Here is a 19,945-nt window from a genome sequence, read left to right on the forward strand (position 1 = left end):
ACCGTCACACTAACAAGAGGCTTTTCTCGAATTGTGGTTTGAAGACGAAGCAGCTGGCACAACCTATATAAAGTGAGAGGCAAGGAAAACCCAAGCCAGGCGTTGCAGAGAGGTAGCAAACCCAAGACTTTATTGTGTCAATTTTCACAGCCACTTCAAGGCACGGACCACGCTGACATCCTCACCCTGCCTGAGCGTGTCTAGTTTGGGGGGAAAAAGCAGGGCTGGACCTGCACGGTCCTCCTGCATGGGAGAAGGCAGGAAAAATTCCAGGCTGGAAAAGCTGGAACTAAACCGGGTAGATGCTTGTCCTCTAACCTTTCACTGCTGAACCAGCCCTCCCACCATCTGCTGAAGCTGCTCAGATTAGAAGGCAAAGTGGCAGCAGCCGAGACCGGAAACAAGACAGCCATCTCTGGTTTCCCTGACGGCAACAGAAACATGGAATTACCCACCCGTAAGTGAGAGGGAAAGAGAGAGAGAGAGAGATGGGTGACCATCCATCTCCATTAGATTGTCCCTCATGCAAATAGGAACCAAGGTACGATTTGGAGGCATTTGGAGATGAAGAGGACCCTGGTTAAGGGCAGGAAGAAAAGTCCTGGGTTACGTCTGGTATTTTCATCCCTTTGGCAGTAAAACTACCAAGGTGGGGTGAAGTAGGAGAAGGGGGTTCGTCTCAAACAGGGCTTGTCAGAAGCCGTGTTTCCCTGTGGCCCAACTTCTTCCTCTTTTAAGTTCAGGCTGAAAGAGAGAGAGCGATCTCTTTGTCCCAAATCCTCTGACAGCTAAAGCCTCTCTTGCTCCGTTTTCTAGCAGCGTAAGAGCAACATACATGTGCAAGCCGCGCGTGGCTCATTTTGAGCTCGCTGTGTTTTTGCGCAACGTCAAGGGGGTCTCTCTGTTGCTTCTCTTTCCTTCCCACTATCTCAAAAATATTAGGCCTTGGGGGGGGGGCCTCCGCCTGCAGCATCTGCTCCTTTGAAACAGAAGGAATGTCCCATAGCTCCCCGCCAAGTCTCGTGTGACCTCACTTCCTGCACAGCATCGCCAGAGCAGCACCCACCGCCGCGCTTGCGTCCTTCCCGTAGATGACAGGAAACGGGTAGGCCTTCTCCACCTCCTGCCTCATGGCCTCGTTCTTGGAGAGCCCGCTGCCGCTGGCCAGGATCTGCCGGACCCCTGCCTCCCGGAGGCGCTCCGAAGGCAGCATGGAGTGGAGGTTCTGGATCACCCCGCGGCACAAGGCCCTGGTCACGTGGCCCAAGGAGAGGCCGGAGGCTGCGATCCCCGTCACCGAGGCCAACCTCGCAGGGGTGTGCCGCTCCCCAAAGACTGTGGGGCAAATAGCGAAGCCGGGGTCGGCTTGGGCCGCAGCAGCTTGGATCACGCGTGGATAGAGATCCGATTCGGAGGCCTGGATCCCTGCGTGAGAGAAAGACGAAAAGGGTACCAAAAGTAAACTCTTTCAGCCCCGCACAGGGAGGAAACCAAATGATTTTGCCAGCTGCTCTCACTCTCTCTCTTCTTAACGGTTAAAACAGATGTAGCCACGGCCTTACCATTAAAAGCAGATTTCCCTGAAGAGATTAAATTCATTTGCCGATCCCTAGTGTGAGTCTTCTGAGAGCTGCAATTTGTAAATCAGCTCACTTTTGTTTAGCAAAGGACCCATCACTGGCAACAGAGAAGGAAGAAGAAAGAGGCACTGTCCTGACCCGAAGGCCGCTGGAGTTCTGACCGCAGCGTCCTTTCTTGCATTTGATGTCAACTCCCCCAGATCTTACACATCAGAATACTGTAAAGGGGCATAAACCACCACCTAGGAGGCTGGTGCTTCTAAGGGTTGTTTTAAGCCAGCCTCCCTAAAACCCTAACCTCCCACACATGGCTGGACTATGACCCTTGTAGTGGCTGGGGATGATGGAACTGCAGTCCCATTAGTATCTGGAGACCAAATGCTATTAATTATTATTAATTAGCTGAAATGGCAAGTAAAATGCTTAGAATTTCATTATCCCTCCAACTATCCTCTATGGTTAGGCTATTTTAAAGGAGAAGGCAGGGCAAGGAGATAATCCAGAAAATATCGCCGCCAAACAGAAACCAGAGCTCCTGCCTCCATGGCCGAAGCACAGAGCTCCAACTGGTGGGCCTCACAGCCACTCAGGGTTCAATGGGGCAAAGCTGGGGGGGGGGGCCTTGAATGCTGCAGCAGGCGGCCAGGGAGAAGCAGAAAGTATATGGGGAGCCCTCCTCCCGCTTTCAGACCACAGGTGGGGGCTGGGCGAGACTGAATAAATGACTCCGTAGCCATCAAGCCATTAAGCAGCTGAAATCCTATGAAAATGGAATGAAGGGGGAAATAACTGAAATCACCATTAAAAGGCTCTTTCCAGGCGGTTGCGTTAAAAGGGTAGAAAAGAGCCATTTCCTGTGGTTTGTGGACTAAGGCAAGTGGGTTTGTCTTTCAAAAGGATGTTAAAAAGGGAGTTGTTGACGGACAAACTGATACATTTATTAGCTCAGGGTTCTCAAATCTTGCTGGAGTACAAATCCCATGGCCCTTGGCCACTACTGGCCGGGGTTTCTGGGAGTTGAAATCCAACGATATTGGGCAATTGAAGGCTAGGCTGGGTTACGTCTGAATCAGCCCTACATGGGTGTGAAAAACTCCTCCCCTCCTGGAAGGCTTTCAGGAAGTGGGATGTTTACCAATCGTTTTCACTCCCCTTTGCTGTTTGGTTATTTTCTCCCTGTCTGTACCGTTACATTGTTATTTCAGGATTTGTTTCCAATTCACTTCCTCACTGGCTAGGAATTAAAGTTTTATTTGCTCCTTAAATTTTTCTGTTGGCCCCAAAGGAATTTCTTGTTTGAGGAAGGCGGCAAGCACACTTTGTAAACAACCGCTGCTCTTAAGCTGGTACTTGGAAAACAGGGCTGACAATCCCGACCTGCACATAAATGGGGCCTTGCTAATAAAATTTCCCCTGATCATTAACTGTAACATGAAGAGGAATACCCATTTCTTTTGGGGTGTAACGACAATTGGTTTCTAGTTACTTCCCATTGCTACGCCGGGCCTTGCTAATTCAACAGGCTTCGTAATAAAGGCCAGCCATGGCAGCACTCTGAATATTCAGGCGATGAAAAGGAAATTGTTTTAGATACTTTTAATAACAAGGAAACAAAATGATTTTACCCAGTTCTGCCATCCACCTGAGCAGCATGTTCACAAAGACGGCTATCACGTTACCGCCGTTCAGGGACGCAGCCACCGCCAGGTAGCGGTTTCCAAAATATGGATAATAGGCCACAGGCGAAGGAGGGTCTGGAGTGTCGCCGGGCTGAAAACCCACCGGCATCAGGATGGTAAGCTGCGCAGACGTCCCGATGTTGAGAACTAGGAGGAGGGAAAAGACGACAGAGGTGGGGACACCACGCAGGCAGCCAGAGTGGGAGGGCCCTTTATGAGAAGAGGCAACTCCGGCCTTTTCCGAGTGGATCAGGGCCTCCCTACACCATCCATTTTCGGTTGTCCACCCTAAACTCCCTCCCATGCCCTGCCCAAGGAAGCCTGCCAAGTTCTGAATTTATATTTTAGGCACTAGGTAAGCTGCTTCTCTCTTTCCAGGCATTTGAAGAGGGGTTTCATGTTATTTCGAGTTCTTCAACTTGGCAGATGCGATGATAAAAAGCCAAGCATGGCATAGCAGAAGGAGAGTCAGATTAGGAATGAGAAGAAGCAGGTTCCAGTCCTCCCTCAGCCACGGGACAAGTTTGAAGAGAGGCTAGAATGAGAATCTTCTTTCCCACAAGGCATCTGAAAACATATTGTTTTATAATATTGTCTACTGAGACTAAGAAATGGATTCAGGTGAATGGATTCTTGGCTATGAATGGTGGGTCTTGAAAACCGCTGCCTAGGGAGCAGAACTCTAAAGCCGTAACTAAATGGCCCTTTCCCCCCCTAAACACAGAACATATTCTTTCTGACGAAGCTACCAGCTTCTCCTCCCCGTACCTGCGTCAGTATCTTCAGGCCTGCAGGAGTACACTGAACACTGGAAATCTCCCAGGGCGGCCCCAACTTGCGTTGCCTTCGGTATGTGGTGCCAGGCGTAAGAGGTGTGGCCTGCGATGCCCCCAGGCTGGACCACTTCAGGGAGGAAACGGACAGGGAAATGGGATTCTCCGAGGCTGGAAAGGGGAGGCCGAGATCCAAGCCCATCAGTCCGTGGGGTAACAAAAGGAACTCAGTCTCTGATAGGTCATGCAGAAGAAAAGATGGCAGGCGAACCGGGACATGCGGATTATGATGCTCAGATCACAGTGTTAAAGGGGAACTCCCTAAGACAAACTCCAAAACCCAAAACCTGACTCACACAATTTTTAGACTAAACTAGGCCCTCCCTGGACCTTTCTAAAAATGGTACTGAGAGAGCCCTTGTTGATGCCTCCGGCGACGACAACATTGCACCGTGACAGATCATCTCCCCATTTCGACCGGGCACAAACCGAACAGGAAGGCAAAGGGGAAATGTTAACAGAACACAACGGCAAAACCAGGCAACAAAGGGTGGGGAGGTCGACCAAGCAAGCTGGCGGACAACCACAACCATGCTCCACACCTGTCCCGAGGGCTGTAGCGCTTGGATGACACCAAGAATATCACAGAGGCTCTTGGACGAGATTGGGTGTTAGCCTTTCCCTCAGCTTCAAGCAAAAACACCTCTTTACTGCGAGAGCCGATTGGGGGAAACGCAAGCGGTTGTGGTGTGTACCCTGGGCATTGTTCCCTGAAAGTTCTTCCAAAATGGGGAGGGGGGAGGGACAGTTAGATCTGACAGGAGCCCTTAATCAGGCACCCCTTATTCAGGACACGCCACTTGGCACACAGGGTTAGTAATCACAACCCAAGGAGACAAGCCATGCCTTTGGTTTTCCGCCAACCTTGAGATGGGCTACCGAGGAGGAGTTTGAGCTTCCTGGCCAAGGAACAGAGTCCCAGGTCCACGGGGAGTCTAGACTCCGGACCCTGCAAAGAACAAGCCAGGAGGGTTCAAAGCAACACTTTAACAGAGCTTTTTGTCCCCAGCGAGTTCAACCAGACTCCCAGCTCTGTGTGCCTTGGAGGAGCCACCGTCAAGGGGAACCAGACCCCAAACCTCATGGGAAGGACTCCGCCCTTTTCTTCTCCACTTTATTATCCCAACACGTCTCCAGGAGGCCATTCTGGGAGACCTCCTTCAAACTCCACTTAAAAAAAAACACAGAAAAAAAGAGTTTTGGATCGAGGAGTCCAGGGGAGAATACGTGTGGGCCAAAGCTTGCATTTGAGAGAGATGGTATACCCATCATCATTGCTCCGTTCCTACAATCTGGAACTCCAAAAATCTCATACCGTTTGTTTACTTTTAAAAGGTTAAGGCCACCATCCTACTCCCGCTCCCCCACAGAAAAGCTCTGCTGGATGCCACTGGACTTACTTTTGAGTAAGCCTCCAGAAGAGACCGCGCTGTCTGAACCTGGCTAATGGACACCAAATCCTTTAGCCTGGTTCAGCAACCCGATGCCCTCCATCTCTGTCTGCAACATCTGCCCCGACTGACTGGGCTGGCTGGGAAGGATAGGTCTTGTAGTCTAGCCAGCTGCATGACTTACATGTCCATATTCCAGTGGCTGCTTGTGGTGTTGAAATAGCCCCAGCTTGCGGCATTCTGGACAGACATCCGTGGCCTCTCGTGGCCACACAACATGGCAACCACATAGTCGTGGATGGTGCCTGCCGCGTCGTACGGCTTCAGGAAGTCCGGGCTGTCCAGAGACAACAAAAGGAGAGGCAGTGGGCACGGGCGCTTCCACACACCTAAAGACAGCACCGCCAATGAAGCCAGGAAGCTTGCAGTACCTGTTCTTTAAGTACCAGAAGACGGTGGCGCAGCCATACCCTGTCGCCACACTGAGGTGCGACCGTGGCTGAGGAAGAGAGGACAGGAAGTGGGCGCCGCAGCGGGCATCTTGCCACGTGACGAGGTGACTGACTTCCGCGGGCTCAAACCTCCAGCTATCTCCGTGCTCTGTCCACTTGCAACCTGGGGTGGGCAGATGATGGGAGGACAAGGGTGGCCACTCAAAATATGCTCCAGGTGACCAAATGCCCCCCTCATGCCATGAGGAGACAAAGGGGGACGCCAAGAAGCCCCACCCCTGAAGTCTTCAACGAGGGACAGACACAAAGGTCCCTCTTCTCCTCCCTCCCCGTAGAAAATCTCGGACCCTGCCTCCCACAACTCAAAGCTAGGAGCGCTTTTCTGGGTCTTCCCTTCCAGGCAAGATTATCCTCAGATAACGCCTTTGTTCTGCTGATTTTTCATCCTGAAATTTGTAACACCCGGTGGCTGAAAGTTGAAAGATCGCAATAACTAAGCAAGGGTGTGAGGAGAATTGCAGCCGGATGTCTTAAGGGCCATGGGTTGCTAATTCCTGTCCAGTGGGGAGGCCTAAAAAAAAAATATGGAAACATTTTGGGGGGGGGGCAGGGTGGTGGTGGTTGTTTTTTCTGTGTTTTTTCTCCCAGAGCCGTTTTATAGGGCTTCAAAACGTCTGGAAAATTTTACATCTCTAACCACCTCAGTCTTTTTGTTATATGATGCCAGCTCTACTCTGTTGGCCTGTCAGGAGTCCACATGCCCTTTGCAGAGACAGTACAGCTTAAGGGCGACAGCATCTTGACTCTAGAGGTCCAAGTCCCTGCAGGGCGAGGAAAAGCCCCCCCCCCCCGCTCCTCTCACAACCAGCTTTGTAAGTAGGTACACCCTACGGCTTGGAGATCTCAGAGCAGAGGATGCCAACCCCAAAAACATTAGGCAGAGAGGCCCACTGTTTTGGGGTATGACATTTTATCAATTCTGCCTAGAATTTGGGGAGGGGAAAAGCCACAAACACACCCTGAGCTACTCAGAGGTGGAAAAGTGGAAGATAAATGTGTTCCTAAGATTACAGCAATAACTGAACACCCTGAAAAGATGAAAACACTCCAAGGCTGTTTGGTTTCACTTTAAATAGGACCCTTTTTATTTCTCCCTTGCTTCTCCTTTAAAAAAATAAAAAATTAAAATTAAAGCTGCTTTCAAGGGTGTTTCCTCCCATCCTTTTGTTATTCCATTTGGCTCTCGGTTAGCAAGAAAATGGGCTCTTTGGGAGAGCGTTAATGACCATCCTTTGAAAAGCAAAACGCTGCCATTTAGGGAGGAAAAAGCAAAAAAAACCCCGAAATCAATTAAAAATCCTCATTTGCAGCAAAGAGGTTGTGGTTTCTTTTGTTTTTTTCAGCTCACCCAGAGGAGCCTGCAGCCCTTTTTACATTTGGTCCCCGGCAAGCCAGACTGCAGGGGACAAAACCAAAGAGCAGAGGCAAGTTTCTGGAAAAGTCAGAAAAAGTCATTAAGCATTCCCACTTGGAAAACCGATCAGAGCAAAGGTTGAGAACTACGGCTCAGGCTCCATGCGATGGAGGTGGAACATTGGAGATGGGCAGACTGCAAATCCCAGTCTCCCTCACCACTGCCTAAGGCTGATAGAAACTTTATTCCAGCCGCATCTCGAAGGCTGGTGGGCAGGAGCGGGGGGGGGGGGCAGACTATTTCATGCAAAGGAAAATGACAGTTATGGGCGTGTGTGTTTTTCCTAAAGTGCCTCGCACAACCTTTTGATAAAAAATGCTAAACCATTCAGAAGAGGAGATCAAAGCCTTAACCCAGCCTTAACTCTCTCACGATCCTTCCTGCAGAAGACACAAATTGCATTCACGGCAGCTGTTCATCCTTTCTTCCATTTTACAGGAAGATTTCCTGCTCTGTTGTTGTTGTTTTTTTAGGTTGAGGAATACTGCCAATTTGTTGCCTCTAGGTTTTTATCCTGGCCTTTCCTTCATAGTTACTTTGATCTCTTTACAGAGAGCCCCATCTCTGTGAAACAGCTGAGCCCCTGGCAGTGGTTAAAGGAAAAGCATGTTGTATCTCTTGACTCAATGACTGTTCTCCCTTTCTTTTTCTTCCCTTTCTTTGATACAATTGTTAAAAATGGGGGGGGGGGAATACAGAAATAAAGAGTTCCACCTCACCCCCACCTACTTCCTCTTCTTTTCCTCTTTCCTCCTCCCCTACTGGAGGGTTCAAACATCATCCTGGCTATTCTGAATTTGGGATGTCATGTTGCTTCCAAACTAGTCCTCCATGTTTTACAGCAAAAGGACCATCCCCTTCCCTCCGCTTCTTCTCCAATTTATTTTGACAGAAGCAGCTGGACTTTTTATTTTCCGCTATGTAACCAGAGCATTCTAGGGTTTGTTTTTTTTTTTTTGGCCTGGTATGTGTTTTATGATTTCTTGGCCTTTGTTCATTTACTTCGGTATGTCCTCACCGGTCGCTCTCTCCATCCAATAAACCCTTTGCACCTCCAAATGTTCAAAGAACAGGACCCGTCCCCCCCCTTGCAGCAAACAACATGTGATGTTTAATGGGGCATTGACTCATTTTACATCCCATCTATGAAATTTAACTGGCTAGGCTGAAAATTAATAAACCAGAGCAGATAAGAGAGGGGGCGGCGAGGTTCAACTCTTTCTTCCTTTGCTATGGTGATAAGAGAATCCTCACGAACCGCAAAAGCAATAACCATGGCCCAAAGGACCACCGTCCAATTAGGAAGGCGAAGATTTGGATTGAATGAGGAAACCCTACCCTTAAGGAGTGGTGGTAGGAAGAAATCCCACTGCAAATCATGTGTTCCTCACTGTGCAGACACTAGCTTTAGAAAGGTCCTTTCCAGAGTTACAGTTTATAATTTTTTATTTATTTATTTATTTTATATCCCGCCTATCTAGTCAATTAAGACCACTCTAGGCGGCTTACAGATAAAGCGGCCATACTGTATTTTGCTTGGGCTACTTCCCTTAAATTTGCTACGATAAAGGATGGGAAGGAGCAGCTCAAGGGAAAACCAAGTGGAAGCTACCATGAAGAATCTCGACTCCCTGAATGTTGACAAACCATTATTTTACTCATCATCAGCCAGGCAGGCTAGGGCTAGCTGATGGGCAGTAGCCTTCGGCAGCTGGAATACCAAGGCTGCCCACTATGGGTGGAAATCATTATATATTAACCTGAATCCCGGTCATAGGAAGCAATGCTACGGTTAGAAATCCCTTCTCTTCTCACTGCAGCCTCCTGTACTCCTTCCTCCCCCAAAATCATCCTCTGGGACAGTCCAAGGTAGGGTGAGAGGCCAAATCCCTAAAAAGCAGGTCTTTAAGCACAAGTCCCACCTGTTGGGCGTTCCATCAATAATATTTTGCTCACTGCCATATGGTGGAAGGTGAAGCCCCTGATGAGTTTCAAATAAAACTATAACTTATTTTCCCCCCCCAAAAGCGTTATGGCTTGGATCCTATGGCTCAAGAACAGAAGCAAAACAATGCAGCAGAGGCCAAGTCGAGCACATCGAGGAGCTAGAAAAAGAAACACCAAAACCTGTTCCACTGTGGCACAAAGGACACGAAGGCCAACACAAGCCACACACACGCACACACATACACACTCGTGCCCACTCTACACTTGCGTAAAACTCTGCAGACCACAGTCAACCCTTTCAACCAGCTCTGTCCACGGAAACGCTTTCTTTAAGGCAGGAAGTGTTTCAAGTTAAGGTAAAGATACCTTTATTTAATTCTTTGTATCTGTAAAGTCATTAGTACAGATAACTTAACATTCAGATTTTTGGGGGGAGGGGTTGGGTTGATCTTAGGCAGGGAGCTGCTCTCTCTCAAGCTAAGACGACATGCTTCAATTTATATTGCACCCTCTCCTTACTAGGCTCACCCAAAACAGGGTGGACGCTTTTAAGATCGTTGACCTCTTCATCACGCTAGCTGCCAAATCTCACGGAAAGGGGGGGGGGAAGGACTATTTGGAAAAATAAGCTTGTGGCAACAACACCCTAGAAGCTTACCTCGACCTGTTTTCCAGAACATAATCCCGTGCATTTGGCCACAGACACCGATGTGGGAAACCCTTGACAGTTGTTGTGGTGGAAGGCTTGCTAGGCACTCGTTCAAGGCAGTAATGATCTTGTGAACATCTTGCTCGTTTCTCTGAAATGAACCAGGAAAAAAACAGAGAGGGATAAATTTTCAATTTGCTTATGGAAAAACCAAACATTTCGTTGTGAATTTCGTTGTATGTGTATATACTTACAATGACAATAAATTATTATTATTATTTCCCAGATTTCAGCATTTTGTCCAGAAAATTAAGCTCTATCGGTTGGATTTTTGCCTCTGAATCAGCTGTTATTAAATCAATAGCATCTCTGACTATAGTTTTTTTTTTATTTTAAAGCTGCCAACTTTATTTTTTGTGTTCACTCAGCCCCTAAGGAAAAAAAATTGGGCAGGTAAGAGCTTGAAAAAGTTACTTTTCTGGGACCCTGACTCTGTGATTCCACCAATAAGGGGTGAAGGTGCTGGCTGGGGGATTCTGAGAGCTGCAGAACAAAAAGGCAGCTTAACAAAGCTGTTGTGAAGATAAAATAGAGAGGAAAGGACCCATTTTTGTTGCTTCTGAGTTTATAGGAGGAAATGCAATGACTTCAGAAGGGGCTCGGATGAGCCTTGTGGTGCGGTGATTACATTACAGCACTGCAGTTAAGACTCTGCTCACAACCATCCCTCCAAGTTCAGTAAATCAAGTACCCAGTTCATTGAGAAATGGCTGCAATGTGCAGCCTGCATGATTAAAAATGCTTTTAATCACTATGGGGTGAGGTACAAGAAGTATGAAAGAAATGCAATAAACAAAATTAAGCTTTTGCCCCCACCAATTTTTTTCCTGTTTTACCTGCGGGCCAACATCGCCCTGGCTCCCCACGTCCGCCCGCGTGTCCTTGGCGCAGCTGGCCACCACGGAAAAACCTCCGTCTGCTTCTTCCACCAAGACGGCCTTCACAGACGTGGTTCCTAGATCAATGCCCATCACAACGGAGGGCTGCCCCACCAGCACCCTGGGTTTCAAACCCTCATCCCGGGTTTTCAAGGGGGCCTCCATCATCCTCCGCCTGCAACGGGAGAAAACAATGGCGTGGACTGAAGTGACCTCAAATTGCACAGATTTCAAGCACAGAAGAAAAATCAGGATGCCCATTTGTATTGCAAAGACTGGATTTAGAAGCTGGAAAGGTGGCTCTCGCCTTTTGGATTAGAAAACCCAGACTTGGGGATTCTGGGTTATGTAGTCCACCATGGAGCCGCCTTTCTAAGTTTGAAGGGACTCCCTACGATGCTCTGTCCACTTTAAAGCTCAAAGAAGTTACTTTTCTTTTTTTCACTAGAACAGCCAAAATCCCCACCATCCAAGCAAACCCAGGGTTGGAAAACATTCGATTGGCCGTTCAAAACTTAATTTTTCTGAAATCAGACCAACTTAAATGCAAAAAACCAAAAAAAACAAAAAAACAAAAACCAAGCCCCATACATATATGCAAAAACCAAAATCGTTCGTTTCCCAAATGGGCATATATTTCCGTCCCGACCCTCCTGGGTTTTTTATCGAAACAAAAAATCCCACTGAGTTCAAGGAGACTTTCTCCCAGATAAATATGCATTCTTCTAAATCTTACCTATTCTCAGTTTTAACTAAAGAACAGTACTTATATGTTGCATAGGGTATAAGTCACACAATAAGGAACAATGGTTATTTATTTATTTAAAATATCCCCCCCTCCCGTTCTCCTCAAAGGAACCCAAAGGTGCCTTGCAGTGATTTTAAAAAAGCAACATTCAAAAGCTTATATACAGTATTTGCTCTTATTTAGCCTCCAGCATTAAAGGCCTCTATACACCACCTTCTGCAGAGTAGTAATAATGCCACTATTTGGGCGGCATATAAACAGTATTAAAGTAATTAAATTAAAATTTTAAAAAAACAAGGAGCTGAATGAAAACACTGCGGAAATTTAAAAACAAATTAAAAGAGAATAAACCGAAAAAGCAAAACCCAACAGAGCCCAGTTCTTGCTAAAAATATAGGTATTTCGATACATAAATAAATGAAAGCACAAGCACACACAAATTCCCTCACCCCGTCTCCAAAAGGTAGTGAAAGAACGTTAAAAACAAAAAAGAAACAGCAGGTGGGGAACTAAAATCTGAGGCAACAAGGCGGCTGAGGAGACGAAAATGTGAAGAAAAAGTGGACTTTGATTTAGTTCGCCTCAGCTGCGCGCCACGCCCAAAATGGCGGCATCAGGCGGCGGCCGCCATTTTGAGTGTGTCCCCCTGGCCTTCCCTTTCTGGGCGTTATCTCGCTCGGAGGGCCTGAAGGGATTTCGACGCATCCAAAGTGAAGGCCTGGGCGACTGCCGTCGCCATATTGGGTGTACTCTCTCTCCCGCCTACCCACCTTTTCCAAGCTCACCTCTTAACTCCCTCGGTGCTTTTTTCCCCCAGCCGTTAAGCCTTTAACCCGAAGGGGTCTCGGGGCTACGCAGTCGCCGGACAAGGACCAAAAGAAAGGTAAACAAAAGAGTTTACGCCTCAGGAACGCCCTTCGGCCGCCACACCCAAGATGGCGGCTACGGCAAGCTAGAGGGCGCGCGGGACGCCAGAGGGAGAGGGCCGGTCTCCTTAGCGACGCCCCCGAAGGCTCGAACAGAGGGGAAGCGGCCTCCGCGGGGGAGCGCTCGAAGGGGGGCCGGGCGGCCTTTCCGGGCGCCCTCGGAGGTCCGTTTGGATCGAGAGCCGAAGCTGGGTAAGGCGGGAAGAACTGGTGCAGCGAAAGGGGGGGGGACGCCCCTCGCCCGCGAGGACACCAACTCCCAGCGTGCCCTGCGACCGGCGGCCCCTTGGCTTTGCGGGCGCGGCGCCGCGTTGCATGATGGGGGCCGTAGTTGGCGGTTGCTCTCGCTGGGAAAGAGGGTTTTTTTAAAAAAATATCCTGCTCCCCCCCCCTTTTAAAACAGGGGCGCCCCCGATGAGCGTTTCCCCCGTTTTTCCTCCTGGGGGGGGGTCCTTCCCTATAGCTCCCGCCCTGTCCTTTAACCGGGGGAAGGGGGCCGCGAATCCCACCCCGACTTTATAACCACCTCCTTTTGGCCAGGCGCCCCCCCCCCCCCGAAACAAAACCTTTCCAGGCGCATCTTTTGGGCTTTTCGCCCCCCCCCGTGGACCCCGAAGGGGGTTAAACAGCAGGAAGGAAGGAAAGGTTCCCCCCCTCCCTATAATCCCCAGAGTGGGGTCGAGCCCATGAAAAAAACCAGGGACTCGTTTGGTGCCTTTCCAGTTCCTGGAAGTTCCCCCTTTTCCAGAGGTTGGAGGGAGGTCCCCCCACCCTTAAAAACATCTGCCCATTCCCACCCCCCTTCTCTATGTTTCACAGACCTGGGGGGGGGGGTTCCTCCTTCCCACCCTCACCAGACGATCATTTTTTGGGGGCCCCGTGGATCTAGGAAAGCAGCCCAACCCTATCCTAGAGGTTCGAGCCGTCAGACCTTCCCCCCCCCTTTGAGAGATGGCAGTGTGGGGTAGTGGGTAGCCCAAGGTCGAGTCCTCATCTTTCTCCCCTCACCCCCATCGTCTTGGCCAGGCAGACCCTGCTCCCTCCCATCTCAGCCATCAACCTCTGGTGTGTGGCACCCTTTTTCAAACAAGCCAGCTGTGGCAGCAAACTTGAACCCAAAGCCCGCCCCCCTCCAGATGCCATAACCACTGCCCCGCACTGCCTGTTGAGTCACTCCAGCCGCCCAGCCTGGTTCTCTGCCTGCCTGGGCCTCATGCTTTTTTTTTCTCTCTTCCTCTCTTCAGCTGACCCAGGGATTTCCGCTCTGCAGCTGTCTCAGCACGTGCGTGATGGGGAGCTCCGGCGGCCTCTTCCTCCCTGTCCTGGGCTTCGTCTTGCTCGCGTCCTCACTGGCCGTCCGTGGTAAGTCCCTCCAAGCCTTGGATGGAGGCCGGGGGGGGTTAAGCCCGTGGCCAGGCGGGAGAGCCTCTGGACCGTTGTGGCTCACCTGTGCCTTCTGTCACAACCCCCTCAAACTGGTGATGTCTTGTCCATGGGGAACACCTCGCTCCCAAGCCAACTTTTCCATCTGTCCTCCCTGTTTCCTAAGAAAAACTTCGAAACCATAGTGCCGGGGGGGGGGGGGGGGGGAGAGAAGACAAACAGCTAAGGCTTCCTTGCTTACATGTCTGCAATGCGTCCCCGTAAAATTTGAGGGCTCAATTGGGAATGGTCAGGCTGGGATGGTCATTAAAGCTTTGCTCAAATATTTTTTCACGGCACAGGTTCAGTGCCTTGGGTAAGGTTCGGACTAAAAACCGGAGCGCATGGCTCAGCGTGCCAGTTTTGGCCCCAGTCCCAGATCAGGGGGCAATTCCTGGGGCTTCTAATTATTCCAATCTTTTATTACCAGTACTATCTCTCCCCCCATCCCCACCCCCTGTTTTGAAGGAGCCCCTGTCCTTTCTGCTCCCGAAGTGGTCTCGATGGAAAACGGCAGGTCAAAAAACGTCACAGTGACTTTAAGGTACGCTTATAAGCCCTGCCGTTGGGAGTTTCCCATCTTTGGTCTGGAAGCAGATGGAATCAGAGAAAACATAGTTAATGATTACAAAAAAATAAAAGTAAAGGTAACGCCGCTTCTCCCTTCTACTTTCTTCCTTTTTTGGGAGAGGAAAATGCCACGGTGCTTTGTCTCTCGCTTCCTCGCTGAGGGTGCCTTTCTCTTGCTGAACTTTCCTTCTTGTGTCTTCCTTGGTTCTTGAGAAAGGGTCTTTAGCGGCGTCGAAAACGCTTGCAGGCTTGGCCAGGCCAAGCTGGAGGGCGAAAAGGCCCTGCCTGATACTCCGGGGAGGCATTACTGAGATTGCAAGCAGAACCTGGGCTGGGACGACCAATGGTTAGATCTTATGTTTTCCCTGTGGCAAGGATACCATGATGGAAGTATGGTTTTTTTTAATGAGAGGAACACTTTATAGGTACTGTTGAACTAAAAGGGACTTCTTTATTGGGTCAGTATCCCTTTGTTGTAAGGCTGTCCTTCTGCACCCACCGAACGTGCCAGATGCTCTTCAAGGGTAGCCCCTTGCACAGTGCACTGCAGCAGCCAAGCTTCCGCTGCTCTACAACTAAAGGTCTCCCAAGTCGAGACTGACCATGTGACCGGGTGCCCCAAACATATGAACAGATTGCAACTCCCATCCTCCTCCTCCACCATGGGGTATGCTGATGGACAGGGTGACCTTGCAACATCCCTCCCTCCTAAGGGTGTCTCCCACCCTACTTTTTTTTGCAGCACCCCATCCAATGAAACGCTGGGAATCACGTTTAACGTGACGTACGTGTCGAGGGAAAATGTCACCATCGTGGAGCTGCCGAAGCAAGTAAGTGGCCGACCCCGACCCCACGGGAGCCCTCGCAGGAAGGACCTGAGAGCTTGGGCGGGGCGGATCCCTGCGCTGCAAAATGAGCCCAGCTTCAAAGCCCAGCATTGCCCTATGGGACTGGGAAATGCCTTTGGTGCGGGGCCGCCCTGGGCGAAAGGGGGGGGGGAGAGGCCGGCTCTTCTGCCCTGCCTGACATTTCACCCCTTGCTTGCCTCTGCCAGCTTGTGATAGCGGCCGGTCAGAGGCAGGGGAGCTTCCCAGTGAGGGCCGTCGAGGTCGGGCAAGTGACGGTCTACCTTCGAGCCAACACCTCCCAACAAATCGGGTGAGTGGCCGAACAGAACCCTCCCTCATGATGGGGGGTGTAGTCCAACCAGGCAGGGGCACACACTCCGGACCCACGCCACGCTGTTCCTCATACATTTACAGCACCCATGAGGGTGTGTATGTGTGCACTCTAGGAGGAGGAGAGGTTTCTGGACTACGTCTCCCAGAATCCTTTACCGAGCAGGAATAGTGGCTATGCTGAGTAAAGGATTCTGGGAGAAATCTTTTTTTAAAAGCCTCCCCAAGTTCTAATAGTTCACTAATCTTGATCAGCTTTCCCTCCGGCTGCTCCCGAGACTTTTACTGAAACTCTTCCTGCACGTCCCCAGGATGGCAGCTGCCACCGTAAGGTCTAGAAACCTGCTCTCCCTACAACCCACGGGGCCACCCATGTGGCGTTTCTGTCCCCGTTTGTTCCCGCAGGCCGAGAATCCGCTTCCTGGTGATCCACAGCAACGTGGTGAGGATTGTGGACCAAGTGATCGGGTGGATCTATTTCCTGGCCTGGTCTATCTCCTTCTATCCTCAGGTGTTTGAGAACTGGAAGCGGAAAAGGTAAAAGGCACAGCCCCTCCCTCCCTCCCCATTTTGTCTTTGTGGCAGCCACCGGTCACTAGGGCGGGAGGGAGAGCAGACATCCACCACCAAACCTTGAAATGCTGGAGAGAGAAAAAAAGGGGGGGGAATTCCATCCTCTTTCCTTATGGGTTACCACTAGAGGGGGATCACAGACTGAAAGCTTCTTCTCACAAACCTGCTTTTAACACTGGGGGCGTGTTTGCAAAACGCAGAATGCAACCTGCCGGGAGGACAGAGCTTTGGAAGTCCAGGTTGAACTGAAAGCTCGAAGCTCATGATTTGATGCTGGGACAGTCTCAAGACATGCCGCTTAGGCCCCTCCTGGAAGCTGAGCAGGAAGGTGGTGGCTGCTTCTTCCAAGATTTCCATTGCCCTGCTGACTTATCTGCTTTTCTTGGGGGTTGGGGGGTTGTTTGACTAGTGTCGTAGGGCTGAGCTTCGACTTCCTTGCTCTCAACCTCACCGGCTTCATCGCCTACAGCATCTTCAACGTCGGGCTCTTCTGGATCAGGCCCGTGAAGGTAGGTAGGCAGGCAGCTGGCTTTCTCCATCCCTTTTTGTTCAGTCCCACTTGGGGCCCTATAATCGAGCAACCTGCCCTGACCCACGGGGTGGGGGGCACCGGTGCCCCTTCTTTCCGCAGGAGCAGTTCCTGCATCTGTATCCCAACGGAGTCAACCCGGTGGACAGCAACGATGTGTTCTTCAGCCTCCATGCGATTGCCGTGACCCTTGTGACCATCGGCCAGTGTCTGATCTACGAGGTGACTCGCCCGCCGTTCTCTCCCAAAGATGCCGATTTCTAGTTTTTTTTAGGATTATAAGCCTGTCTCTGGGGCTGGGGCTCTTGCCTTCCCCAGATGTCCAACGCAACCCCCCAGACCTGTGATACCATCCTTGGCTGATTCACCCCACTTTTGAATTTTCCTCCAATTCTAAAAAGAAATGCCTGCCTTATGGTTTAGTTGCCGTCAACAAGCACATCAAGCAAACATCTGCCGGGTTTGGAGATATGCCCACCCTCAGAACATGGCTCCTGCAAATTTCTTTGAACTAAAAGTGGCCCATGGACCAAACGAGGTTGCCACTTTTGAAAAAAGTAAAATCCGACCTTGAGCAGGGCAGGGGAATCACGGTGGAAGTATCTTTTGATGAGTGAAAGGAGAATTTGTGGGACTCTTTCTGCAGGCGGTGGGTGGAGAAGCCAAGTCATCCCACCGTTGTCGTCCTCCTGGCTCTTAATGCTCTTAAAATGCCCTTTTCCCTCTCCCTGTGTTGGTGTAGAGGGGGACTCAAAAGGTGTCGGCGACGGCCACGGGACTGCTCATCATCGCATGGATTTTTGTCTTCATCACCTTGGCTGTAACCGTCGCCGGGAAAATGACGTGGCTCCAGTTCCTGTTCTACTTCTCCTACCTCAAGCTTGCGGTCACCCTCATCAAATACTTCCCGCAGGTACGCGTCTGTCCGAGCCCCGCCTTGCACAGCCATGGAAGAGGCGTCACCTGGCCATGAGCGGGGCCACCCACCTTCCAAATATTTGAAGACCGACATCCTGTCTTCACCTACTCTTCTCTTGGGCAAACATTCCCTCCTCTCTCACCCTCTCTTCATAGCGCTTGGGGGTGGGTAATAATGTGTGTGCGCGCTTTGATTCACATGGAGAGAAGAACTCCCACTCATTTAGGCATTTTCAGGCTCTGATCTGGGTCCTGCCTTCTGTAGCCAGAGGAACTCGCAGGAAATCCTCTCATTTTTTTGAGTTGGGGGGGTAGTTTGGAGAACGGCCCTGTGGCCGAGGGGACAGAGAGGTGTTTCAGGCCCAATCTCCCTTTTTTTTTCACTGAATGCTGGTTTTTTTCAGGCTTCCTTGGTCATCTGTGGCAATTACAAATTTCCTCCAGGCGATCACCAAAAGATGCCTTGGTCGAAGAAGGCAGTTTCCCTTTTCGGTGGTTGGCATGCCACAAACCACATCCAGGGGATTCTGGCCAGAGATGTGAAGTGTTTATTTCTGAAATTAGAGCTCTCGGAATCAGAAAGTGGGAAGCTGGGATTTATAGTTCAAAAATCCCCCCCCCCGGGCGTTTCCCATTCCTGGTTTGGGCAGCTGAGACACCTACAGGCTGGTAACATTGAGGGGTTTATTTCTGCAGCTGGGTCAGGCTTTCCTTGCTAGATAAAGGCAAGGAAATGGCCGTCCTCACAATCGCTCCCCTTCCTCTTAGGCCTACATGAACTTCAGTCGGAAGAGCACCGAGGGCTGGAGCATCGGCAACGTCCTGCTGGACTTCACAGGGGGCGCCTTCAGCCTGATCCAGATGTTCCTGCAGTCTTACAACAATGGTAAGCGGGCCTCTTGCTCCCAGTCAGACCGACCTTTGGGTCCTTTGGGACAGGATGCTGTTTCCAGGGATGGCCGGCTAAAGGCCTCTGGGACATTCAAGCGTGGGACAAATTGTCCAGATCTCTTGCTGGTTTCTTCCCTACAGCTGACACTTGGTGGTAGACTGCTCCTGGAGCTGGAGGTAACGTCAGGCTTGTTGCAGGGGCCGATTGCCTTTTTTTGGTCCAGTCCTTTTTAGAAAAGCCAAGGCCAAGCATGTAGATGTTGTAAAGCAATGGCAGGGGTTGCATTTTGTACTACAATTGCAAAGATACTTTTTTAAAAAGAGAGATCGTCTCAGGTCTTTCTTAAACTTTCCATCCGGTGAAGCGACCTGACCCAACGCCGGCCTCAGAATGGTTTCATTTCTTTTTTCTGTTCCAGATGCCTGGAAGCTGATCTTCGGTGACCCCACCAAGTTCGGCCTCGGCGTCTTCTCCATCTTCTTCGACGTCGTGTTCATCGTCCAGCACTACTGCCTGTACCGCTCTCCGGACTACAACACGGTCGAGGCCGAGTGAGCGCCTCCTAAGGGGCCTCCTCCGTGGATCTCTCCAGCTTATACCTCGGAGAGAACCTTGGGGCGGGCGGGCTCCTCGTTGGGACTTCACACCCACCCTCTCGTCGTGTCCCTTGACCGACTGACCACCCACAGGTGCCTTAACCTCTTCCAGGACTGCACCTCTCGCACCGGGTGGCTGGACCACCTCGGGAGGGAGACACTTGGCCTTTGGCTCACCCATCTCTCCAACAGTCAAAACCACATTCCTGGTGGCTTTCTCCACCAACTTCACCTCGCTGGGTCGCCAAAGATTTCTTGCCTTCCACGAAGGCCGGATGAAGAGAAGCCGTTCTGCGACAGCTGCCTTCCGACGGATCTGCACCAGCCTCCCACGCGGGTATACTCAAAGGAGGGAGGAACTGGGCCAGGAATGGCCCGAGCAGACCTCTTTTAGCCACTGAAAATAAAAGGCTTCCAACTGTAGTGGCCGGGCGGTTTTTAACTAGGGTGGGTGGAACCACACAGGGTGGCTGCGATGGATCAAAGCCCTCGCATTTCGGGCAAGGCACTCGCTGGGAACCCAGGTCCTCCGCAGAGGAGGTGCGCTGGTCCTCCATCTCCTGGAGGCCTGCTTTTTCCCCCCAGGCGGCGCCTACACCTTTGGGGCTGGGAATGCAATCATAAGGAATCCCATCCCTTAATTTTTTTAT

General features: G+C 50.6%; 2 protein-coding genes across 5 annotated transcripts; one reads left to right on the plus strand and one right to left on the minus strand.

Moving 5' to 3' along the window:
* Window positions 1–107: 107 nt before the first annotated feature.
* Window positions 108–12,606, minus strand: SHPK (sedoheptulokinase). Of its 3 annotated transcripts, none has more exons than XM_078379155.1 (8): window positions 12,477–12,606; window positions 10,902–11,118; window positions 10,015–10,156; window positions 5,915–6,098; window positions 5,668–5,820; window positions 4,028–4,203; window positions 3,206–3,406; window positions 108–1,425 (listed from the first exon to the last, which is right to left on the minus strand). In XM_078379155.1, exons 2-8 carry the CDS (start codon window positions 11,109–11,111, stop codon window positions 1,031–1,033), a joined length of 1,461 nt encoding a protein of 486 aa, XP_078235281.1. In that variant the 5' UTR covers window positions 11,112–11,118; window positions 12,477–12,606; the 3' UTR covers window positions 108–1,030. The 3 variants fall into 3 exon arrangements, with proteins under 3 accessions (XP_078235281.1, XP_072834717.2, XP_072834716.2); XM_072978616.2 differs by having other exon boundaries at window positions 12,462–12,606; XM_072978615.2 differs by lacking the exon at window positions 12,477–12,606 and adding an exon at window positions 12,141–12,441.
* Window positions 12,607–12,665: 59 nt separating this feature from the next.
* On the plus strand, window positions 12,666–19,718 carry CTNS (cystinosin, lysosomal cystine transporter). 2 transcript variants are annotated; one of them, XM_072978622.2, is made up of 11 exons: window positions 12,669–12,809; window positions 13,862–13,979; window positions 14,508–14,583; window positions 15,352–15,439; window positions 15,664–15,767; window positions 16,193–16,324; window positions 16,770–16,869; window positions 16,992–17,111; window positions 17,632–17,802; window positions 18,576–18,693; window positions 19,118–19,718. In XM_072978622.2, the coding sequence occupies exons 2-11, from the start codon at window positions 13,907–13,909 to the stop codon at window positions 19,252–19,254; spliced, it is 1,119 nt and encodes a 372-aa protein (XP_072834723.2). In that variant the 5' UTR covers window positions 12,669–12,809; window positions 13,862–13,906; the 3' UTR covers window positions 19,255–19,718. The 2 variants fall into 2 exon arrangements, with proteins under 2 accessions (XP_078235284.1, XP_072834723.2); XM_078379158.1 differs by lacking the exon at window positions 16,992–17,111 and having other exon boundaries at window positions 12,666–12,809.
* Window positions 19,719–19,945: the final 227 nt, after the last annotated feature.

The sequence above is a fragment of the Pogona vitticeps genome, chromosome 7, assembly GCF_051106095.1.
Source record: "Pogona vitticeps strain Pit_001003342236 chromosome 7, PviZW2.1, whole genome shotgun sequence".
NCBI classification, from domain to species: domain Eukaryota; kingdom Metazoa; phylum Chordata; class Lepidosauria; order Squamata; family Agamidae; genus Pogona; species Pogona vitticeps.